The 21,780-nt window shown below is 44.7% G+C and overlaps 1 protein-coding gene across 1 annotated transcript in view; it reads left to right on the top strand.

Moving 5' to 3' along the window:
• LOC140063990 (interferon regulatory factor 3-like) overlaps positions 1-21,780 on the top strand; it is a 76,749-nt gene that overhangs the window by 16,744 nt on the left and 38,225 nt on the right. The window contains exons 4-7 of the mRNA XM_072110344.1: positions 142-236; positions 2,852-2,900; positions 4,593-4,733; positions 17,910-17,990. Of these exons, the coding sequence (XP_071966445.1) occupies positions 142-236; positions 2,852-2,900; positions 4,593-4,733; positions 17,910-17,990 (366 nt within the window). The remainder of the gene's footprint in view (positions 1-141; positions 237-2,851; positions 2,901-4,592; positions 4,734-17,909; positions 17,991-21,780) is intronic.

Consider the following 21,780-nt stretch of genomic DNA (forward strand, 5'->3'; position numbering starts at 1 on the left):
ATAATGATTAACAGTGCCAGACCCCCCTCCAACATAATGGGTATGCCACTTCTATTAGTGGTCTAATCTTGTATATAGCAATTTTAAAAGGGATATTTAAGACATATTTCTAAGACATACCAAATCTATTTTCTCTTACAGTTCCAGCGCATGAAGCTGTTCTCGTAGGACAGTCCAACAGCGCTACTACACACCCAACTTCAACCTCTTTTAACAACCAAGACATTGATAGAACTGTAAGTTGTTTTTTTAGTATATCTAGCTTGTTTTTTTTTTAGCATGATCCCTGCTTATTAAACCTAAGTCCTTATTTTTACTTTTTCCACTGGGGTTTAGATAATGCAAACTTTAAAAATTAACCATGTACTTTAACTTCCTGCTTAGCTTGTGCCAACTAGCAGGTGACCTTAACATGAAGAACTGATGTGTAAAGTGCAGTGTGCTGAGCAGCAGCTTGGGCATCTGACGAAACAGATAATGGATTCAGACTACTTTAGATTGCCATTAGGTAAATAGTTAGTGATAACAGCTCTTCCTTAGTGAAGAGGGTCAAAAAAACAGGCAACACTAAACACAGTGAAGTTTTGTTTGTATGTAGTGTCTCTCAGCACTTTCTAATTTCAGATAAACTATTAACTGTTCGTACTCACACAGCACAGACAATAGACTTCATGTAACTGTATTTTCTGTATCATGTAACTGTATCTGCTGGTTTCTACTACTTATTACATGCTGCATTCTACTTCAAGTGATGAATGCTGCCAGGCTATGTACTGTTTGGAGGAGTTACTTGTAGAAATCTAACTGGATATACTTCTTAATTAACAAGGAAGATTCACATGCCATATATTGTCCTGTTCATCAAACCATGTGTGAATCCCCCATCAATATCCCCTTCCCCCTATCCTTATCTTGTAGAATTAATGAGTTCTTGGAAACTCTCTTCTACAAAGGCTGCAGAGTTACTCTGGCTCTGTAGGGGGTAGCTATTAACTAACACCTGTTGCATCCACAGTGACTCCGAAAGGCTTGAGCAGATTTTCTCCCCATTTTTAAACAAGAAACAATGGGGGTCATTTACTAAGGGCCTGAATCGCATTTTTACGGCGGGTTACCCGAATTTTTCTGTTTTGCGCCGATTTTCCCTGAATTGGCCCAGGTTTTTGGCGCACGTGATCGGATTGTGCCGCATCGGCGCCGGCATGCACGCGACAGATATCGGGCGGCGTCGCTGGACATGCGCTTTCCTGCACCCAGCAATGGATTGTGAACTCCGGCGGACCTTGGCGGACTTCAGCGCAGCAGCGACACCTGGTGGATGTCGGAGGAACTGCATTAGTGAATCGCCGGAAGACCCGAATCCACCGCAGAGAACGCACCGCTGGATCGCGAATGGAACGGTTAAGTAAATCTGCCCCAATGAGTCATAACAAATACCCTAGGTTCTAGCATGCTTGGACACCAAGATATAAATATCTTAGGATGGGACCATAGCAAATGGGTCAGGTTTGGTATCAATGCGATCCAGGAATTCACTTGGATCCAATGATACCAGAACCCTGACCCTATGGGGTACATTTACTTACCCGGTCCTGTCGCAATCCCTGAGGTGCGTTGTACAACGAGGATGAAGTCCGGCGCAATTCACTAAGATCTTGCGCTCGATATCCTGCATGTGTCGTTTCCCTGCTGATGTCTGCCGGAGATCACCTTCTTCTTCCTGGTGTATTGGAGTGCATGCCTTGCGACACAATTTGAATTTTAAATCCCGTGCTTAGTCCGAATGAGTCGGGTTGTTGCGCCAAAATCCGATCGCGTGTGCCAAAAACCCCTGTTAAATGCGGCGCAAATCGGAAATAGTCGGGAAATCCGGAAATGCGGTGTGCGGACCCTTAGTAAATGTGCCCCTATGACTTCCCCTTGAGAAGCTATGATTTCTTCAAGGTTCTGAACTTAATACCAGGTAGGAGGGTCCTATGAGCCCTCCTTGGGATGTGTAGGGGTGTGTCTGAACCTAATATAATCAGATTAACCCTGATGCCCCTGGTCTTTCTTCGGGAAAACCATTTACCATGAAGTGCAGGAAAGTGTGGCCTATCAGTTTCCATTAGGCCCACACACAACATAAGTAACATACGAATTGATGATACTTGTAGTTCTACCTGTGTATTTGTACTCTGTTAACTGTATATATATCTATTGTGTGTACTGTCTAGTGTGCCCTTAAGGCAATTAAATATAAAATTTAACCGGCGTTGCTCTTTTATCTCTATCCAGGAATCCCCACGTCCATGTTTCGGTTTTATATATACAGGGTTGGTTCCTCACCCTATACAGACCGGGATTTTATTAAAGGAGTACTGATGGCAGCTTATTGGATAGATAAGATTCGATTTCACAGAGGCTAGCAAAAGGGGTCTTATAGTCATTCAGGGTTGGGATTTATTGTTGTGCGGACAACTTTAAATCACTTCCTGTGCCTCTCAAAACCTTTGCGTTTTGAGACTGTCTCAAAAGGGTAACTAAGTGACCTTGTCTACCCTTCAGTGGTCCAAAATGTCACGGTTTTCCTTCACAAATGTTATTAACTAACATGTCTATATCAGTCCTGATGTTGTGTATTTTGGTTGTCCTTGGATACGACCATAAACTCAGTCCTCACTATGGTTGGGCAGGTTTTCCTGTCTGGTCATATTCCTCTCACATGAACTTGCATCTGCTATACTGCAGGAACAGGGGGGAGGGACAGGAGGCAGAGAGCAGTAGAGTCACTTTGACTAAAACAGTGTTAAAGCATACCCATACATATGAAATGTGTATACATGAAACATTAACTGTTTCTCCTCTGCAGAAAGAGCTTTTTGAAGAGCTGGAATTTCTAAATCTTCAAGAGGGAGAAGGTAGCTTTGATTTATTTTCAATTTTGTTGTATGATAGGGAATATGATTTAACCGGTTAAGGACCGGGCCCTTTCCTGTTTTTTCATGTCCATTTTCACTCCCCACATTCAAAAATCTATAACTTTTTTTTTAACACGTAAAGAGCTGTGTGATGGCTTGTTTTCTGCGTAACAAATTTCACTTCATAGTGATGGTATTAAATATTCCATGCCATGTACTCGGAAGTGGGAAAAAAATTCCAAATGCAGTGAAAATGGTGAAAAAACGCATTTGCGCCATTTTCTTGTGGGCTTGGATATTACGTCTTTCACTGAGCGCCCCAAATGACAGGTCTACTTTATTCTTTGGGTCGGTACGATTAAGGGGATACCAAATTTGTATAGGTTTTATAATGTTTTCATACATTTACAAAAATTAAAACCTCCTGTACAAAAATTATTTTTTTGATTTTGCCAACTTCTGGGGCTAATAACTTTTTTATACTTTGGTATATGGAGCTGTGGGTGGTGTCATTTTTTGCGAAATTTGATAATATTTTCAATGATATCATTTTTAGGACTGTACAACCTTTTGATCACTTTTTATAGATTTTTTTATATTTTTCAAAATGGCAAAAAAGTGCCATTTTCGACTTTACGGGGTTAAACGCATTGAAAAACCGTTATCATATTTTGATAGATCGGGCATTTTCGGATGTGTCGATACCTAATGTGTTTATGATTTTTACTGTTTATTTATATTTATGTCAGTTCTAGGGAAAGGGGGGTGATTTGAAATTTTAGGTTTTTTTATTATAAGTTTTTTTTTAAACTTTTTTTTATTTTTATTTTTACTATTTGTCAGACTCCCTAGGGTACTTTAACCCTAGGTTGTCTGATCGATCCTACCATATACTGCCATACTACAGTATGGCAGTATATGGGGATTTTCGTCCTCATTCATTACAATGTGCTATTAGCACATTGTAATGAAGGGGTTAAAACGAAATAGCCTCGGGTCTTCGGAAGACCCGAGGCTACCATGGAGATGGATCGCCGGCCCCTGATGACGTCACGGGGAGCGGCGATCCCAGGTAAGATGGCGGCGCCCATGCGCCGCTATCTTTTTGAGGCTGCCGGCAGCCATCGCTGTGAAAACACCCGCGATCGGGTGTTACCGGTAAGCCTTTGCTGCAATATGCAGCAAAGACTTACCGGCTATGGAGAGGGCTCAGTCCGTGAGCCCTCTCCATGCAGCGCGACCCGGCCACCGCCGTGAATACACGGCGGGCGGTCGCGGAGTGGTTAAGAGGATTCTACTGTTTTTTTTTTTTATGTAACATATTTTTATTTTAATGTCTAATCTTGAACTTGTCTAATAAGATATACAAAAATTGGTGGCAGATTAACAAAGCTACTGCTGAGAAACCTACAGTTTGAGTAGGTAGTAGTTTTATTACATATATTTATTGGCTTTTCCAAGTAGTTGTTTTTGGAAGCAGTGGCCAGGTCTTGAAAGCATTAACAAAGAAGACTGCCCCCTCCTTGTACTGTGCTGCAATCCTGACACGGCTACTGACTGTGGTTCATGGCTGTGTTCCAATTCCTAGTGATGTTCTCATGTCTTCATTTGAAAGAAAAAGCTGTGTAATATTACTAGAATCATTGGAAATTTTATGTAAATTACCAAGTCCTTTCTTTATATTTTCTTCAGAGTTGGACTATCCTTATGAAAATCTGCAAGACATAGTGGAAGCTATTGATCCAAATCCATCATTATTAGTTGAACAAACTTTCAATGTTACAGAACATTTAGATGAGGGTGCAGCAGCAGCCACCCCAGTTTTCCAAGAAGGTGATTATATTTTCTACTGTGGTTATACTCAGTCTTTAGAGTTTAATGTAATTTAATATCCCTTCCATCATTCTTTAGTCTTATCAGAATTTTGTTATTTTTTAAAAATTTTTCTCTCTTTTTTTTCATCCTCCCTCTATTAGCAAATATATCTAGATATACTGTAACACATACAAGTGTTTTTACATAAATAAATTTCTGACATGCTCGTCTAATTTTTCAATTCATATTCCCCATATTTTATAAAAAAACATTTCTCTTTCCTTTTTTAATGGAATGTCTTTGTTCTTGTTTCAAGATTTTTAGAGTGTACCTGTCCCATAGGATTAGATTTGGCGTATTATAAGACATCCACATAGATGCAATTATTTTTCTGGCAATTAATAACAGCAATAAGATTTGGTATTTATATATGCCCAATTCTTCTGGGTCCTCTATATACCCTGTAGGGGTTCAGCTCACTGGTGAGAGCCAAGACAGTTCACAGAGACGCTGAGTCCAACTTTTAGTTCCAAACACCGGTTTGACTTCCAGTCTTTATTGTCAGTTGTGAACACAAGTCCAACTTGTACAGACACATAACTGACAGAAATAAAATACAAAACAAAAAGACCTACCCGTCTAGGCGCTAGGTAATACAATAGCTTTTCCCTCTCTGGCTAAGGGTACAAAACAAACGCAATATGCAGCAAAGGCTTACCGGCTATGAAGAGGGCCCGCGAGCCCTCTCCATGCATCGGGACTAGTACGGCGTGCGTCGAGAAGGGGTTAATGGAGCCATGTTTCTATCCCATTCAAGAAGGCCGGCCTCCAGCAGTTGGAATATGTGTTTATTTTCCATAACTGGGTATAGGGATGAAACAATTGCAGAGATCTTTTGTCCTTGCCATTTTACTAATTGTTGTAATTGCGCCCCATAAAAATTCTCCTATAATTTGATCTAGTGTGTTAAATATACCCCCTTTAATCCATACTGGACAGTTAATAAACAAGTACATGAATTTTGGTAAGATCACCATATTAACCAATGCGATTCTTGCCGTAAGCTGGATCGGCAATTTCTTCCACATTTTTAATTTTGCTCTAATTGTTTGAATTGCCGGCATCACATTAAGTTGCACGTATTTGTTTATATTTCGGCCGAGTTTAATTCCCAAGTATTTAAAATTATCCTCTAATCCCAAGAGCTTTAAATCTGTTTTTGATATCTCACTTAAAACGTCTAGCGGCAGTATGGTTGATTTAGACCAATTAATGTTTAAGCCTGAGAATTTGTCGAACTGAAGTTTAGTATTTTCATAACTTCAGACAGGGATTCTGGGGTCTTGGATAACATGAGTAGTACGTCATCGGCGAAGAGCACAATTTTTTCTTCGTAGTCCCCTACTTGAATACCCTTCATACGCTCGTTATGTTTTATTATTGAAGCCAAAGGCTCAATCGCCATTGAGAACAATAAGGGGGATAAAGGGTCTATCCACCTCCATCTGTACATATATTGGTAGGTGGTCCGACAGCCCCCTTGCCCCATGTAAAAAAAAATTCACATACGGTAGTGTAAGATCATTACCTAAAACATAATCTATTCGTGAAAATGTTTGGTGTGACTTAGAGTGGCACAAAAAAACTTTATCTTGTGGGTGTCCATCCCACCATATATCTATCCACCCCACCTCCTTAGTGAATTTATATAATAGTGTGTCCCGCCCCTTTTCCCCAAAAATACCTATCTTAAATCTGTCTAATTTTTCGCACATAACCATATTAATTTTAGTGACCAGAGCCAGGCAGCTGCTGCCAAAGCAAATAAAATTATGGGATGTATCAAGAGAGGAATAGATTCTCATGATAAAGACATAGTTTTGCCCTTATACAAATCGCTGGTCAGACCACACATGGAATATTGTGTACAGTTTTGGGCACCAGTGTATAAAAAGGATATAGTAGAGCTGGAACGGGTGCAGAGGAGAGCAACCAGGAATATTAGGGGGATGGGGGGATTAGAATACAATGACAGATTACAAAATTTCGGATTATTCAATTTAGAAAAAAGACGACTGAGGGGAGACCTCATTACAATGTACAAATACCTGAACGGACAGTACAAGGATCTCTCCAAAGATCTTTTTATACCTAGGCCTGTGACCAAGACAAGGGGGCATCCTCTACGCCTAGAGGAAAGGCGATTTTACCATCAACATAGACAAAGGTTCTTTACTGTAAGAGCAGTGAGACTGTGGAACTCTCTGCCGCAGGAGGTTGTTATGGCAGACTCTATGTACATGTTCAAGAGAGGCCTGGATGCCTTTCTGGAGAGCAAAAATATCACGCGCTATCAGGATAAGACATTTATTTAATTCTTAAAGGTTGGACTTGATGGACTTGCGTCTTTTTCCATCCTTATATACTATGATACTATGATATTCAAATCGCCTAGTAGAATCATCATACAAAAGTTATTTAACTTGATCAGTACTTCAAGTGTGGCTGGCAGAGGAATATATACACCTGCAATTATTATTTTGGCTCCATATAGGGTACCGTATAAAAACACAAATCTGCCAAATTCATCTATCCATTGTTCATGGATCTTTATCCTAATGTTTGTATATTCCGAGTACACAGAGTGTATTGCTAGCCCTATCCATCTTTTTGTTATCACATTTATTGTCTCTGTCCTAAGATGCGTTTCCTGAAGACATATTATTGCTGGCAATGAATCAAATACAGCCACTCTTTTTTAGTCTCGAACCAAGACCTCTGACATTCTATGATACAAAATTAACCATCGTCATTTTATGTTATTCTTATATTTATGGGTACATATAGAGGGGAGAAGAAGGAAAAAAAATAAATAAATAAAAAGATATACAATGAGAATACTGCCCACCCAAACCCACCCCTTGGTCTCCCCCCCCCCTCCCCTACCTCCCAATCCCCCCCACCACCCCATCCCCCCCAACAATAGGTCCTAAGTCCCAGTACCTAACTCTTCTCCTAGCATTGATTGCCATCGCCTCCCCCCCCCCCCCGCAGCCACGTGAAAATGAATCGATTTAATGACTCCCTATCTCCAAATTATAGACCCTTACTATCCATCCATTCTACTGCTTCTTTCACTGTGATGAACACATGTACTTTCTCTTGGTAAACTACTCGAAGCTTAGCTGGGTATATCACACCGTACTGAATCTGTGCTTGTCTTAATCTTTTTTTTATGTCATAGAATTCTTGTCTTTTTCTTTGGAAAAATCAGGGTACATGCTTATCTGATTGTTATCAGAGGAAAGGTTGGTTGCTTCTCTGGCTTTCCGCAGAACCATTTCTTGAACTTAGGAATTTTGCCAATATGGTTCTGGGTCGACCACCTGGTGGAGGCATTTCAATGGGCCCTTTCAACCATGCTCAGTAAAGTCGTTTTTATCAAGGGCCTTTAGTATCCATTCTTCCAAAAAGCTCTGTCCTTCACATTTTTCGGGAAACCCTATAAATCGAAGGTTATGCCGACACAATCTATCCTCCATTTATATCAGCTTTTCTGTAATGGTTATATTCATTTTTTTCTATGTTCCTTATTGCTTCAGTATTAAGAGTTGTTTGGTCTTCCAATTTTCCAACTCTCTCCTCTGCCTCTCCTACTCTTACTCGGACCTTACCCAAATCTGCTCTAAGTAAGCTAACCTCCTCCGTTAGGGTACCCACTGTTTTCAGTAGGCTAGCCAGAGCCTCGTTGTTTTTGTTTACCACCTTCATAATGTCGTCTAATGTTGTTTCCTTTTGTTGTTTATTGCCATCCCCTTGAGTCACATCACTTTCATTCTGAGATTCTAAGAATTAATCCTCCTCCACCATTACCCCTTTGCCATCTCTTTCAATGTTCCCTTCCCTTTTTTTCCTATTTATGTCATGGTCCTCCTTTTTTCCTGGAGTACCTCCCTTCCCCTGGGTCCCATAAAACATGGATATCTGACCTCCTCCCGACTTCCTCTCCTGCGATTTCTGAGCGTTTTTTCCCTCATCTTTATGTTTTTTTGCCCTGCTAGTCATTTTATTTATCTTAGTGTATCTGGCATTGCTAAGTACCGTTCTTCAACCCTTCACGTGTTTTGCAAGTAGTTCTTGAAACAACCTAGAAATCCAAAACACTTTATGTGCAAACACAATCTCTTAAGTCTCTTATTGTCGCAATAGAAAAAAAAAATTTAAGTTGTGGTCCAACCATCCCACCTAGATCAGTGGAGAGAGGGAAAAGAAAAAGGAGAAGGGGAGAGAGGAATAGCAAAAAAAAAACAAAAAAAGAGAAAAGGAGAGACACAATACAATTGAAAAAGGAAGGTGGCGAGCAGCAAATGTTCCAATCAAAGACTTAATCAATTGTTCGCTTGATGGTGTCCTTCCCTGAAGGATGGAATAGTGGGGTACACTGTGGTGATAGGTCAATGACTCACCAATCTTTTTATCTCCTTTGTGTCTACATATTCCTATTGCAAAGAGTCCTTACTAGAGATGAGCGAACACACTCGTCCGAGCTTGATGCTCGTTCGAGCATTAGCGTACTCGTAACTGCTCGTTGCTCGGACGAATACTTCGCCAGCTCGAGAAAATGGCGGCCAGAAACAGAGCCAATCACAAGCCAGGAGACTCTGCACTCCACCCAGCATGACGTGGTACCCTTACACGTTGATAGCAGTGATTGGCTGGCCTGATCAGGTGACCCTGGAATAGACTAGCTCCTGCCCGCGCTGCTCGCATCATTCTCTGTCTGGATGCCATTAGGGAGAGAGCTGCTGCTGCCGCAGGGATAGCGTTAGGCTGTTATATTAGCTTACTGTTAGGCAGGAGTGAGTCTACAAGAACCCAACAGCCCTTGTTAGGGCTAGAATAGAGTTATATTATTTTTTTGTTTGCTTGTGGCTGGCCTTGCTGGCACTAGTAGTGAAGCTAGTACCATATTGTGACAAATTTGCAGGGAGACTTGCAAACGTTATATTTAGCTCTTAGTGACACACATATCCATCTCAAACACCTAAGTGGGACAATTTATTAGGGGTTTGATTGAATTAGGCACAGTCTGACGATTTGTTTTTGTTTTTTTTTAAACTTAAAGTGACTTAAAATCCAGTTGTGTGCTGTCAGTGTAGGTTAGAAACTAGCCATACAAGAATCCAACAGGCCTTCTTAGGGCTACAATAGTGTTATATATATAATTTTTTTTTGTTTGCTTGTGGCTGGCCTTGCTGGCACTAGTAGTGCAGCTAGTACCATATTGTGACGAATTTGCAGGGAGACTTGCGAACGTTATATTTAGCTCTTAGTGACACACATATCCATCTCAAGCACCTAAGTGGGACAATTTATTAGGGGTTTGATTGAATTAGGCACAGTTTGTTTTTCCTTTATTTTTTATACTTTTATTTTTTTTATAACTCAAAGTCATCAGGCACAGCACAAAATCCAGTTGTGTGCTGTCAGTGTAGGCTAGAAATTAGCCATAGCAATAGGATAGCATCGTTTTGTTAAAAAAAAAAAAAAAACACAAAAAAAATTTAGTTTACACTTTAATTTTGAAAATGTTGAACCCGAGGGCTAGGGGTAGAGGACGAGGGCGTGGGCGTCCAACTACTGCAGGGGTCAGAGGCCGTGGTCCTGAGGCCAGAACAGTGTGAACAGGTGATGTTGTGGATTGTGGACAATGCTTCTAGCCATTTGTCCACCAGTCAGTCTTCCACACAGTCCACCCGTGTCACCGAAATCAGCACTCCTCCAGCTCCTCCACCTCAGCCTCCTTCCCCCCAGTCTGCCCCCTCCCAGGAAAATTTGCATTTGAACCGGCATACTCTGAGGAACTGTTTTCTGGACCCTTCCCAGAGTCAGAAACCACTTGTCCAGTTGCTGCTGAGCTCTTTTCCGATGCCCAGGTTTTCCACGGGTCGCAATCTGTGGGTGATGATGACATTGTTGACCTAGTGGAAGAAGTGTGTAAAGAGGTGTCAGACAGTGGTGAAGTTGTTGTCAGGGCAGGAAGTCCGAGGGGGGAGCAGACTGAGGGATCGGAGGATGATTAGGGGACAGACCCAAGCTGGGTTGATAGGCCAGGTGAACACAGTGCTTCTGAGACGGAGGGGAGTCCTCAACGAGAACTGGTTGGAAGAGGCAGTGGTGAGGCCAGATGGAGAGGCAGGGCCAGAGCTGGTGCATCAGCGCCAAATGTTTCACGTAGTGAAGCTCCCGTGGCAAGGCCTAGATTTTTGGAAGTCTGGAGGTTCTTTAAAGAAACATCGGATGACCAACGGACTGTGGTGTGCAACCTGTGCCATACCAGGATCAGCAGGGGTTCCACCACTACCAGCTTAACCACCACCAGTATGCGCAGGCATATGAATGCTAAACACCCCACTCAATGGAACCAAGGCCGTTCACCTCCGGCCGGGCACACCACTGCTCCTTCCCTGTGTCACCTGCTACCTCTGCTAGTCAGCCCCTGCCCAGGACCCCGTCACAAACACCTCCTGTGCGAAAACCACACCTTCGCCTCCACGATCCTCCACAGCATCCACCAATGTCTCCATGCAGAGCGTTCAGCTCTCCATACCCCAGACGCTGGAGCGCAAGAGGAAGTACAGTGCAACCCACCCACACGCCCAAGCCCTCAACGTCTACATCTCAAAACTGCTTAGCCTGGAGATGCTGCCCTATAGCCTGGTAGAGACCGAGGCCTTTTGCAATCTCATGGCGGCGGCCGCCCCTCGGTATTCGGTCCCCAGCCGCCACTACTTTTCCCGATGTGCCGTCCGAGCCCTGCACCAGCACGTGTCAGACAACATCATCCGTGCCCTGACCAACGCCGTTTCTGACAAGGTCCACCTGACCACGGACACATGGACGAGTGCTGCCGGGCAGGGCCACTATATATCGCTGACGGCACATTGGGTTAACTTGGTGGAGGCTGGGACCGAGTCTGACCCTGGGGCTGGTTATATACTGCCGACGCCGAGGATTGCGGGGCCTACCTCGGTCACGGTCTCTCAGGCCTACTATGCCTCCTCCTCCTTCCACCCCTCCTCCACCTCCTGCTCCGAATTACCATCCGTGGGCAGGCACCATCAGTCGGTAGCTCTAGGCACAGCAGCAGTGCCGTCGCTAAGCAACGGCAGGCGGTGCTCAAACTGCTGAGCCTAGGCGATAAAAGGCACACCACCCAAGAGCTATTACAGGGCATCCCGGCGCAGACTGATATGTGGCTGGCACCGCTGAACCTGAAGCCAGGCATGGTTGTGTGTGACAACGGCCGTAACCTGGTGGCGGCTCTGCAACTCGGCAGACTGACACATGTGCCATGCCTGGCCCATGTGTTAAATCTCATAGTTCAGCGGTTCCTCAAGACATACCCCAATCTGTCTCATTTGCTCACGAAGGTGCACCGCATCTGTGAACATTTCAGAAAGTCGACCACAGATGCTGCCACCCTCAGGGCAGCGCAGCGCCACCTCCAACTGCCCGCTAACCGACTGTTGTGCAACATGCCCACGAGGTGGAATTCCACATTAACCATGTTATCCAGAGTTTACCAGCAGCGCAGAGCGATTGTAGACTGCCAGATATTAACTTCCACCAGAACTGGTAGTCAGGTCAGTCAGCTTCCTCAAGTCTACAATGACGAGTGGACGTGGATGTCTGATATCTGTCAGATGCTGAGTAACTTTGAGGAGTCAACAAAGATGGTCAGTGGCGATGTCGCCATCATCAGCCTCACCATCCCGCTGCTTGGCCTGTTGAAAAACTCTCTGGTCAGCATGAAGTCAGAAGTTTTGCGCTCGTCACAAGAGACGGGGGAAGAAGATTCCCTTGTTGATAGCCAAAGCACCCTCAGGTCTGTTTCTTAGCGCATATCGAAGGAGGTGGAGGAGGATGAGGAGGAAGAGGAGGAGAATGTTGGCGAGACAGAAGAGGGGAGCATTGCTCAGTCCTTCACTGTTCAGCGTGTATGGGCAGAAGAAGAGGAGTTGGAGGAGGAGGAAATGGACAGTCAGGCCAGTGAGGGGAGTGAATTCTTGCGCGTTGGGACTCTGGCGCATATGGCAGATTTCATGCTAGGCTGCCTATCCCGTGACCCTCGCGTTCAAAGAATTTATTCCAGCACCGATTACTGGGTATTCACTCTCCTGGACCCACGGTACAAGCAAAATCTTTCCACTCTCATCCCTGGAGAGGGAAGGAGTGTGAGAATGCATGAATAACAGCAGGCCCTGGTGCACAAACTGAAACAGTATTTCCCTTCTGACAGCGCTAGTGGCAGAGGGCGTACTTCTGCGGGACAAGTAGCGAGGGAGAGTAGGCGAGCAAGCAGCTTTTCCAACACTGGCAGGGGTACGCTTTACAAGGCCTTTGCCAGTTTTATGTCACCCCAGCAAGACACTGTCACCTGTCCCCAGTCTCGGCAGAGTAGGGCTGATCTTTACAGAAAGATGGTGAGGGAGTACGTAGCTGACCATACCATCCACCTAAATGCTCCCTACAACTAATGGGTTTCAAAGCTGGACATGTGGCACAAACTGGCGCTGTACGCCTTGGAGGTTCTTGCCTGCCCTGCCGCTAGCGTGTTGTCTGAGCAGGTTTTCAGTGCAGCTGGTGGCATCATCACCGATAAGGTCCGTTCGCGATCCAGCGGCGCGTTCTCTACGGTGGATTCGGGTCCGGCCGGGATTCATTAAGGCAGTTCCTCCGACGTCCACCAGGTGGCGCTGCTGCGCTGAAAGGCATCGGAACGCACTCAAATACACCGGCCTATCCTGGATGAAAGTAAGTGCAAGCTCCGCGACACTTTCATTTTTAAATGCGGCAGTTTTTCCAAATCCGTCGGGTTTTTGTTCGGCTACGCCCCCCGCCCCCCGCCACGCCAAAAACCCGGGGCAATACAGGGAAAATCGGCACAAATCGGAAATATTCGGGTAACACGTCGGGAAAACGCGAATCGGGCCCTTAGTAAATGACCCCCTATGTATTTAATTTTTCTGGAGGGCCACCTACCTGGTCCTCTGGTTTGAAAACTTTTTTGGACGGCCACATACAGGTACTCTATGTATTTAATTTTTCTGGAGGGCCACCCACCCGGTCCTCTGGTTTGAAAACTTTTTTGGACGGCCACATGCAGGCACTCAATCTATTTAATTTTTCTGGAGGACCTCCTACCTGCTCCTCTGGTTTGAAAACTTTTTTGGACTGCCACATACAGGCGGACCGCCAGCTCCATCCCAAGATTAGGCAGCCTCAGAGGCATCCATGCATACTGCCCCTGCTGTTTCCTGTCCATTTCGCCTCCACGATCCTCCACAGCGTCCACCAATGTCTCCATGCGCAACTTTCAACTGTCTATACCCCAGACGCTGGAGCGCGAGAGGATATACAGCACATCATCCCCTTAGCAAACGAGCTGTGTCACATCAAACTTGTTAACTTTGTCGCCACCCTGCTGTGTTATCCACAAAATATACTGGCAAACTTTTATCATTTACCGATATTATTTCAGCGCTTCTTGCGCATCTGTTCACATTCCCCTCACCCGCCATAACCAAAACTTATAAGAACAGTACTACACTTGATCTTATCCAAAAGGTTCTTAGAAGTGCTGTTTGTAGCCCCTGCCTGCTTTGAAAATGATACTTTTTTCAAAGGAAACGCTTCTGGCCCCCAGGCCCATTTTGGGTGGGGAGGAGCCGAGAGATAGGGGCTTGGACAGGCGAAAGCTCACCTGGCAGCGGACCGCCAGCTCCATTCCAAGATTAGGCAGCCTCAGAGGCATTCATGCATACTGCCCCTGCTGTTTCCTGTCCATTTCGCCTCCACGATCCTCCACAGCGTCTCCATGCGCAACTTTCAACTGTCTATACCCCAGACGCTGGAGTGCGAGAGGATATACATCACATCATCCCCTTATCAAACAAGCTGTGTCAGGCAGAATTTTCAGGTGTTTCACCAGATACATAATGGAACTCGGTGCATCCGTCACCGCCATGCTGGACACCTGAAGTTCAATCATAGCAGCACACTATGGATGCCCCATACTGTCACTCTTAATCATGGAAGTCGTCTCCATGGCTGCCTCCACATGTCGTCACCTTATCAAACGAGCTGTGTCATCGGGTGTTTCACCAGATACGTTATGGAACTTGGTCACTATGTCGCCACCATGCTGTGTTATCGACTAAATATACCGTCAACCTTTTGTTCACATAGGAAATCATTTCAGCGCTTCTTGCTCCCCTCCTTTGGTTCCTCTCTGCCACCCATTGTTTTGAAGCCTGAGTCCATTTGGGGTATGTCGCCATGCCACTCTCTAGCCTGCCGCTGCCTCTGTCAATTATTGGATGTTTTAGATGCTATCTAGCCTCATTCGGTCACTCTGTCATCGTCATGCTGTTGCCCATAATTTTGGCATAATGGTGCGATTAAGCAGCCTCAGAGGCATCCATGCATGCTGCCCCTGCTGTTTCTTGTCCATTTCCGTGGTGTTTCCATCATTTTCTGAGGTTTCCAGGTGTTTGGCCAAGCTTCCCTGTGCCGACCCTTGGTCCCCTTGAAAAATGCTCGAGTCTCCCATTGACTTCAATGGGGTTCGTTATTCGAGACGAGCACTCGAGCATCGGGAAAAGTTTGTCTCGAATAACGAGTACCCGAGCATTTTAGTGCTCGTTCATCTCTAGTCCTTACCAAAACACAGTCCAATCTGGTATACCCCAGAATAGCATCAGTATCAGTTCAGCCCAAGTCACATTGGAAGGGTTAGTAAAAGACTACGTACTGGAGTATGTGACATCAAATAGAATAATAAGAATAGAAGTTGTCAAACTAACCTTATCTGCTTCTATGAAGAGGTGAGCAGATGCCTGGATGGAGGACCAGCTGTGGATATTGTGTTCTTGGACTTTGCAAAGGCATTTGACACTGTTCCTCATAGACGCCTGATGGGTAAAATTAGGGCTATTGGTTTGGCAGAAATCATTTGCAATTGGGTTGAAAACTGGCTGAAGGATCGTATCCAGAGATTGTGGTCAATGATTCCTACTCAGAATGCTCACCAGTTATGAGTGGTGTACCTCAGGGTTCTGTGCTTGGCCCACTACTATTTAATATATTTATTAATGATATAGAGGTAGGAATTAATAGCACTGTGTCTATTTTTTGCAGATGACACCAAACTGTGTAGTGTAATACAGTCTATGGAGGATGTTCATAGGCTGCAGGGTGACTTGTACAAACTGAATGTTTGGTCATCCACTTGGCAAAAGAGGTTTAGTGTGGATAAATGTAAGGTTATGCACCTGGGGGCCAATAATTCAAAGGCAAAATATGTCCTTGGGGGAGTAAATCTGGGAGAGTCCCTTGTTGAGAAGGACCTGGGGGTACTAGTAGATCATAAATTGAATAACAGCATGCAATGTCAATCAACTGCCTCTAAAGCTACTAGGACCTTGTCATGTATCAAAAGTGGTATGGACTCTCGTGATAGGGATGTAATATTACCACTATACAAGGCCACACCTGAAATATGCTGTCCAGTTCTTGGCACCGGTCCATAAAAAGGATGCCCTGGAGCTGAAGAGGGTTCAACGTAGAGCCACAAAAATGATAAGGGGTATGGAGGGTCTTAGTTATGAGGAAAGATTAAAACAACTAGATTTATTTAGTCTGGAAAAGAGACGACTACGAGGGGACATGATTAATTTATATAAATATACGAATGGTCCACACAAAAAATATGGTGGTAAGTTGTTTCAGATTAAATCAAATCAAAAGACGAGAGGGCACTGTCTCCGTTTGGAGAAATCAAGGTTTAATCACCGGAGGCGACAGGGCTTTTTTACTATGAGAACTGTCAATCTGTGGAATAGCCTGCTTCATGAGCTGGTCACAGCAGGGACAGCGGAGAGCTTCAAGAAGGGTCTAGATGCCTTTTTACACCTAAATAACATTGATTGTTATGTTATATAGAATTGTTTCCCCTAAATCCCTTCCTCATCCAATTTCTACCCTTCCTTGGTTGAACTTGATGGACAAGTGTCTTTTTTCAACCGTATAAACTATGAAACATAAGATCTCTGAATCTTCTTAGACCAAGGTGTCTATTAAACAGGTCTTTATATTAATTGCCAGGCCCAAATAATAACGTATCCTCATCCAGGAGCGACTAGAGAGTGCCAACAAGTGTCATCGAATATTTAACTACGGCTAGGTACCCTCCGCTCCAGCCTTGATTACGACCTAGCGTTGCTCACCCTCGAGCACCACCAACCCCCCCTCACCGGCACCCCGGCTTTCCTGAGTCGGAGGTCCGGCAACAGGAGGCTCACGACGCCCCGATCAGCGGGCAAGCCACAGCCTCTGTTTGTGATGCTGGCAGCGGAGGACAAGAAAAAAAAGTTGGATATATTGCTCAAGCAATCAAAAGGACTGTACACTAGCCTGTTTCACGCTCAGTCAGCTCCCACAGCGCCACTGCCTCGCAGCGGAGAGACTTCCGATTGTTCCTTCAATGAATGTGCTCCAACCTCACCATCGCGATCGCCACTCTCCAGATCCATAGGCCAGGCGCACATAGCCGTATCGCACAGGCAGCGATCTCCGATCCCCGGTCTCTCTCAGGCACCACTCACGCCAGGATAGTCGTGTTCGACCATTCCTTCTCGGAGTCAATTCCACTCGCTCCTCCAGAGATACATCACAGCGCGAGGGAACGCCGCGCAGGTGATCTCACCTGCTCACATGCTCCTCCCCCTCCAGTCTTATCAGAATTTTAGACGACTGACATGTCCCCCATTCTTTACACTTCAGCTCTGCTGCTTAGTATTGCACACTGTACAGTACATGAGCACAAGCTCATCATGAGATGACTAATATATCATTGCATGGGGAGAATTTTACATGGAAACAACGGTTACAATGCAGGTTGTTAAACAACCTACAGTACACTATTTATTGTAGATTTACATCATCCACAGTGGTTGCCACACACTTTGCCTAGACTCCTCAGTAGAAACTTTCCTGCTCTAATATTACTGCATGTTGGTGATTTGGACTTTCAGCAGCTGCACTGCCATATAACTATTAAGATACAAATTTTCTTTACTGTAATGTGATTGGAATTTTATTTTTATTTTATAATTTTTTTTTCTTTTACAGGAAATGCTCAGTCCCTACTCATTCAAGACCAAGAGACTTTCCAACAACAGATACTTAAACATTTCAGCTGCAATTCCTTTAGTAAGAATTTTATTATGATATCAATGTATAACTCTACTTAATCCTAATGAATATGCCATGTTGATGATAAAGTTGTGTCAAACTATCTTTGCGTAGAAACTGTCACCATTAAGATGCAACACAATCTACAGACAGCATGTGACACAGCAGATACAGTGTATAGGGAATATATGTGTCTCTGGCAAGAGAACCTCTTCAGCTTTGCAGGCAGTCACCTGGTTACAAGACAGGTTCTGTAGGTTTATTCTTTTTTGTAAACATATTTTTATTGAATTTCCTATAAAACAGCACAGCAAATAAGATGACAATTGTAGATAAATGTTTCAATTACAAACACATACAAACTTCTTATATTGTCTTACAGAAATAATCAGGACATTTATATTGTCAATAACATGAAAGAAAAACAGAACAATAACACCCTCCCCTCTCCTTCTCACAGGTCTGCTATTTACTTCTGCCTGTATCTTTAAAGGAAACCTACCATTTGATTTGATGCATTATGAAGCAAACATACCTTGAGAATGCTGTAGCTACACTGAAGCAGGATCATATCTTGGTTAATCCCGATGCTGAGTGGTTTTGCTGATAAAACAGATGTAACATTATGATAATGAAGCTCTGCCCCTTCTATGGCTCCTTCAGCGCTTCCTCCCGCTTCTCCTAGCAGGAGAATATTTCTCTGCAAGAGAAGATGATCCAATCACTCTTCTCCCTGCTAGACAGAATAATCAATTGCTGCACCATCCCCCAGCTGCTGTGAATGAGTGATCCACCTCAGGTTGATTAGTCATGCTTGACTAACCTCCATTTCAGGGCCGCTTCTGCCATGAGGCGAGGTGAAGTCCCCACCTCAGGCGGCAGATAGTGGACCCCATTTAAGAGCGGCATTTTAGCGGGCAGGTCCGTGCTACCTGTAAAAGGCAGCAATGTAATCTATAGGCAGAGCGGTGCAGCACATCGCCCCTGTGCGCACCGCTCTTCTGGGACACAGGTCGGCATGATGATGTCACCACGTGCCGACTTGTGTCCCTTCACAGACATCGCAACTGCTGCCTGGGGAAGATGAGGGAGCTGCGTGGGAGCGCTGAGTGGTGAGTACAAGGTTTTTTTTTTTTGTGGGGCCGAGGCTGTGTATACAGGGAACGAGGGGGGGGGGCTGAGACTGTACACGGGGGGGGGGGGGGGAGCTGAGACTGTACACAGGGGGGAGGGACCTGAGACTGTACACGGGTGGAGATGAGACTGTATACAGGGGGGTGCTGAGTCTGTGTATACGGGCAGTACTAAGACAGTATACAGGGGGAAGCTGAGATAGTATACAGGGGGAAGCTGAGACTGTATACAGGGAGAGCTGAAACTGTATACAGGGCAGGAGCTGAAACTGTATACAGGGGGGAGCTGAGACTGTATACAATGGGGAGCTGAGGCTGTATACATGGAGGGTGCTGAGACTGTATACAAGGGGGATCTGAGACTGTATACAGGGGGATCTGAGACTGTATACAGGGGGGAGCTGAGACTGTATACAGGGGGAGCTGAAACTGTATACAGGGGGATCTGAGACTTTATACAGGGGGGGAGCCGAGACTGTATACAGGGGGAATATGAGACTGTATACAGGGGGGAGCTGAGGCTGTGTAGAGGTAAGGTTGCTGAGGATGCTACAGGGTGGAGAGGAGAGGCTGTGTATACAGGGGGAGAGGAAAGGCTATGTATTCAGGGGGGTAGAGGAGAGGCTGTGTATACACGGGGTAGAGGAGAGGCTGTGTATACAAGGGGAGAGGAGAGGCTGTGTATACAGGGGGGAGCTGAGGCTGTGTATACAGGAGGTAGAGGAGAGGCTGTGTATATAGGGGGGTAGAAGAGAGGCTGTGTATATAGGGGGGTAGAAGAGAGGCTGTGTATACAGGGGGAGAGGAGAAGCTGTGTATACAGGGGAAGAGGAGAGGCTGTGTATTCAGGGGGGCTGAGGCTGTGTATACAGGGGGGTAGGGGAGAGGCTGTGTATAAATGACAGAGAGGAGAGGCTGTGTATTCAGGGGGGCCGAGGCTGTGTATACAGGGGGTAGGGGAGAGGCTGTGTATAAATGGTAGAGAGGAGAGGCTGTGTATACAGTGGGGGGAATGGCTGTTCATTACTGGGGGAGGCTAAATTAATGCACCTAATTGAATTGTGGTTGCTCTATATGTTCTAATTTGGGTGACTAAAGGATGTTTTATGTTGGGAATAATTTGTTAAGTCATGTTGTGAGGATAATATATATTGGAAAAACAATCCATCATAATGTAAGTGACTGTGGTATTTTTAGGGGCGCCATGTGGAGTTGTGATGCAAGGAGTTGAAGACATTTCTTTGTGAATTCAGCAGAGGAAAACCTTGACCGGGAGAAAGCTTAAAGAAGTACCCTTCCTCATGGAGTAGATGGTCATTTGTAAGGTACTAGAGGTCACTAATATCTGTGTCTAATGACTGACTACTAGTGTGTAAGGTAGCATCACCGGGGGCACGCACGCACGTTGGTGGGGGGGGGGGGGCAGCATTTTCAAGTTTCGCCTCAGGCAGCAAAAAGGCTAGAATCGGCCCTGCTCTATTTGTAATTACAAGTTCAGTGTTGATCGAGGAAGCCATGCCGATCCAGCTTTCCCAAGTTATAATTGTTTTTTCAGCAAAACCACTCATCTCAGGGATTAACCAAGATATGATCCTGCATCAGTGTAGCTACAGCATTCTCAAGGTATGTTTGCTTCATAATGCATCAAATCAAATGGTAGATTTCCTTTAAAGGACACCTGTCATCAGGTCTGTGTCACTTGTCCTGTCACTACTACCTGTTGGAGCAGCTCACAAGGATCCCATCCCAGCCTTTATCTAGTTATTTCATACATTATTCATTGTAAAATCATCTATTTTTTATCATGTCTCTGTCACCATTTCTGTCACTACTACCTGTTGGGGCAGCTCACAAGGACTCTGCCACAGCCTTTATCTAGTCATTTCATACATTAATCATTGTAAATCATGTTTTCTTTATTATGTAAATGAGGCTGGTCACATGGTCAGAGGCAGTGATGTCACCCCTGTTACCCCTCCCCTCTCCTCCCCCTGCTCATGTCTGTGTGTAATGTATAGTAAAGCTAGTGTGTGCTGTATCTGCTGACATGCTGCATCCTCCTAATATACACGTGAGAGACACAGACTACAGCTACACATGAATCTGACATGTTCTGCTGTAACATGGCTGCCTGGAGCTGCTGTATCTCTCCAAAACACACACACATACACACACAGGCTGCAGGGGGCGTGGCCACCAGCACCAGGAAGCACATCATTATACAGCCTCACTCCATTATTCAGGCTGTCAGTCATGCACTGGGGGTGTGGCTGTGCCTCCCACTCATGAATAGAATGGACAGCTTGAATATGCTAATGCTTCATTGGACATTTCACAGGTCATTTGCATACAGCTTTAGGACCTCATTGCTTAGGTTTACAGGCATGTAGAGGGACAATGAAGGGATAGAGGCAATGCTCTCTAATGGCAGTTTATGAAAATATATTTAGTTTAGGGGGGTTATTTTGCATGACGGGTTCTCTTTAAGTGTCACCAGCATAAAATGATTGCCTCTGCGATCTCAAGAGTCATCCTCACACGGACAAAAGTTATTAGTCTTACATCAGACTTATGTCACTTATTTGTCACTCTCCACCTTCAAAAATCCATAACTTTTTCATTTTTCCGGGTACAGAGCTGTGTGAGGGCTTATTTTCTGTGTAACAAATGTTACT

Source organism: Engystomops pustulosus, chromosome 6, assembly GCF_040894005.1.
Source record: "Engystomops pustulosus chromosome 6, aEngPut4.maternal, whole genome shotgun sequence".
Lineage (NCBI taxonomy): Eukaryota > Metazoa > Chordata > Amphibia > Anura > Leptodactylidae > Engystomops > Engystomops pustulosus.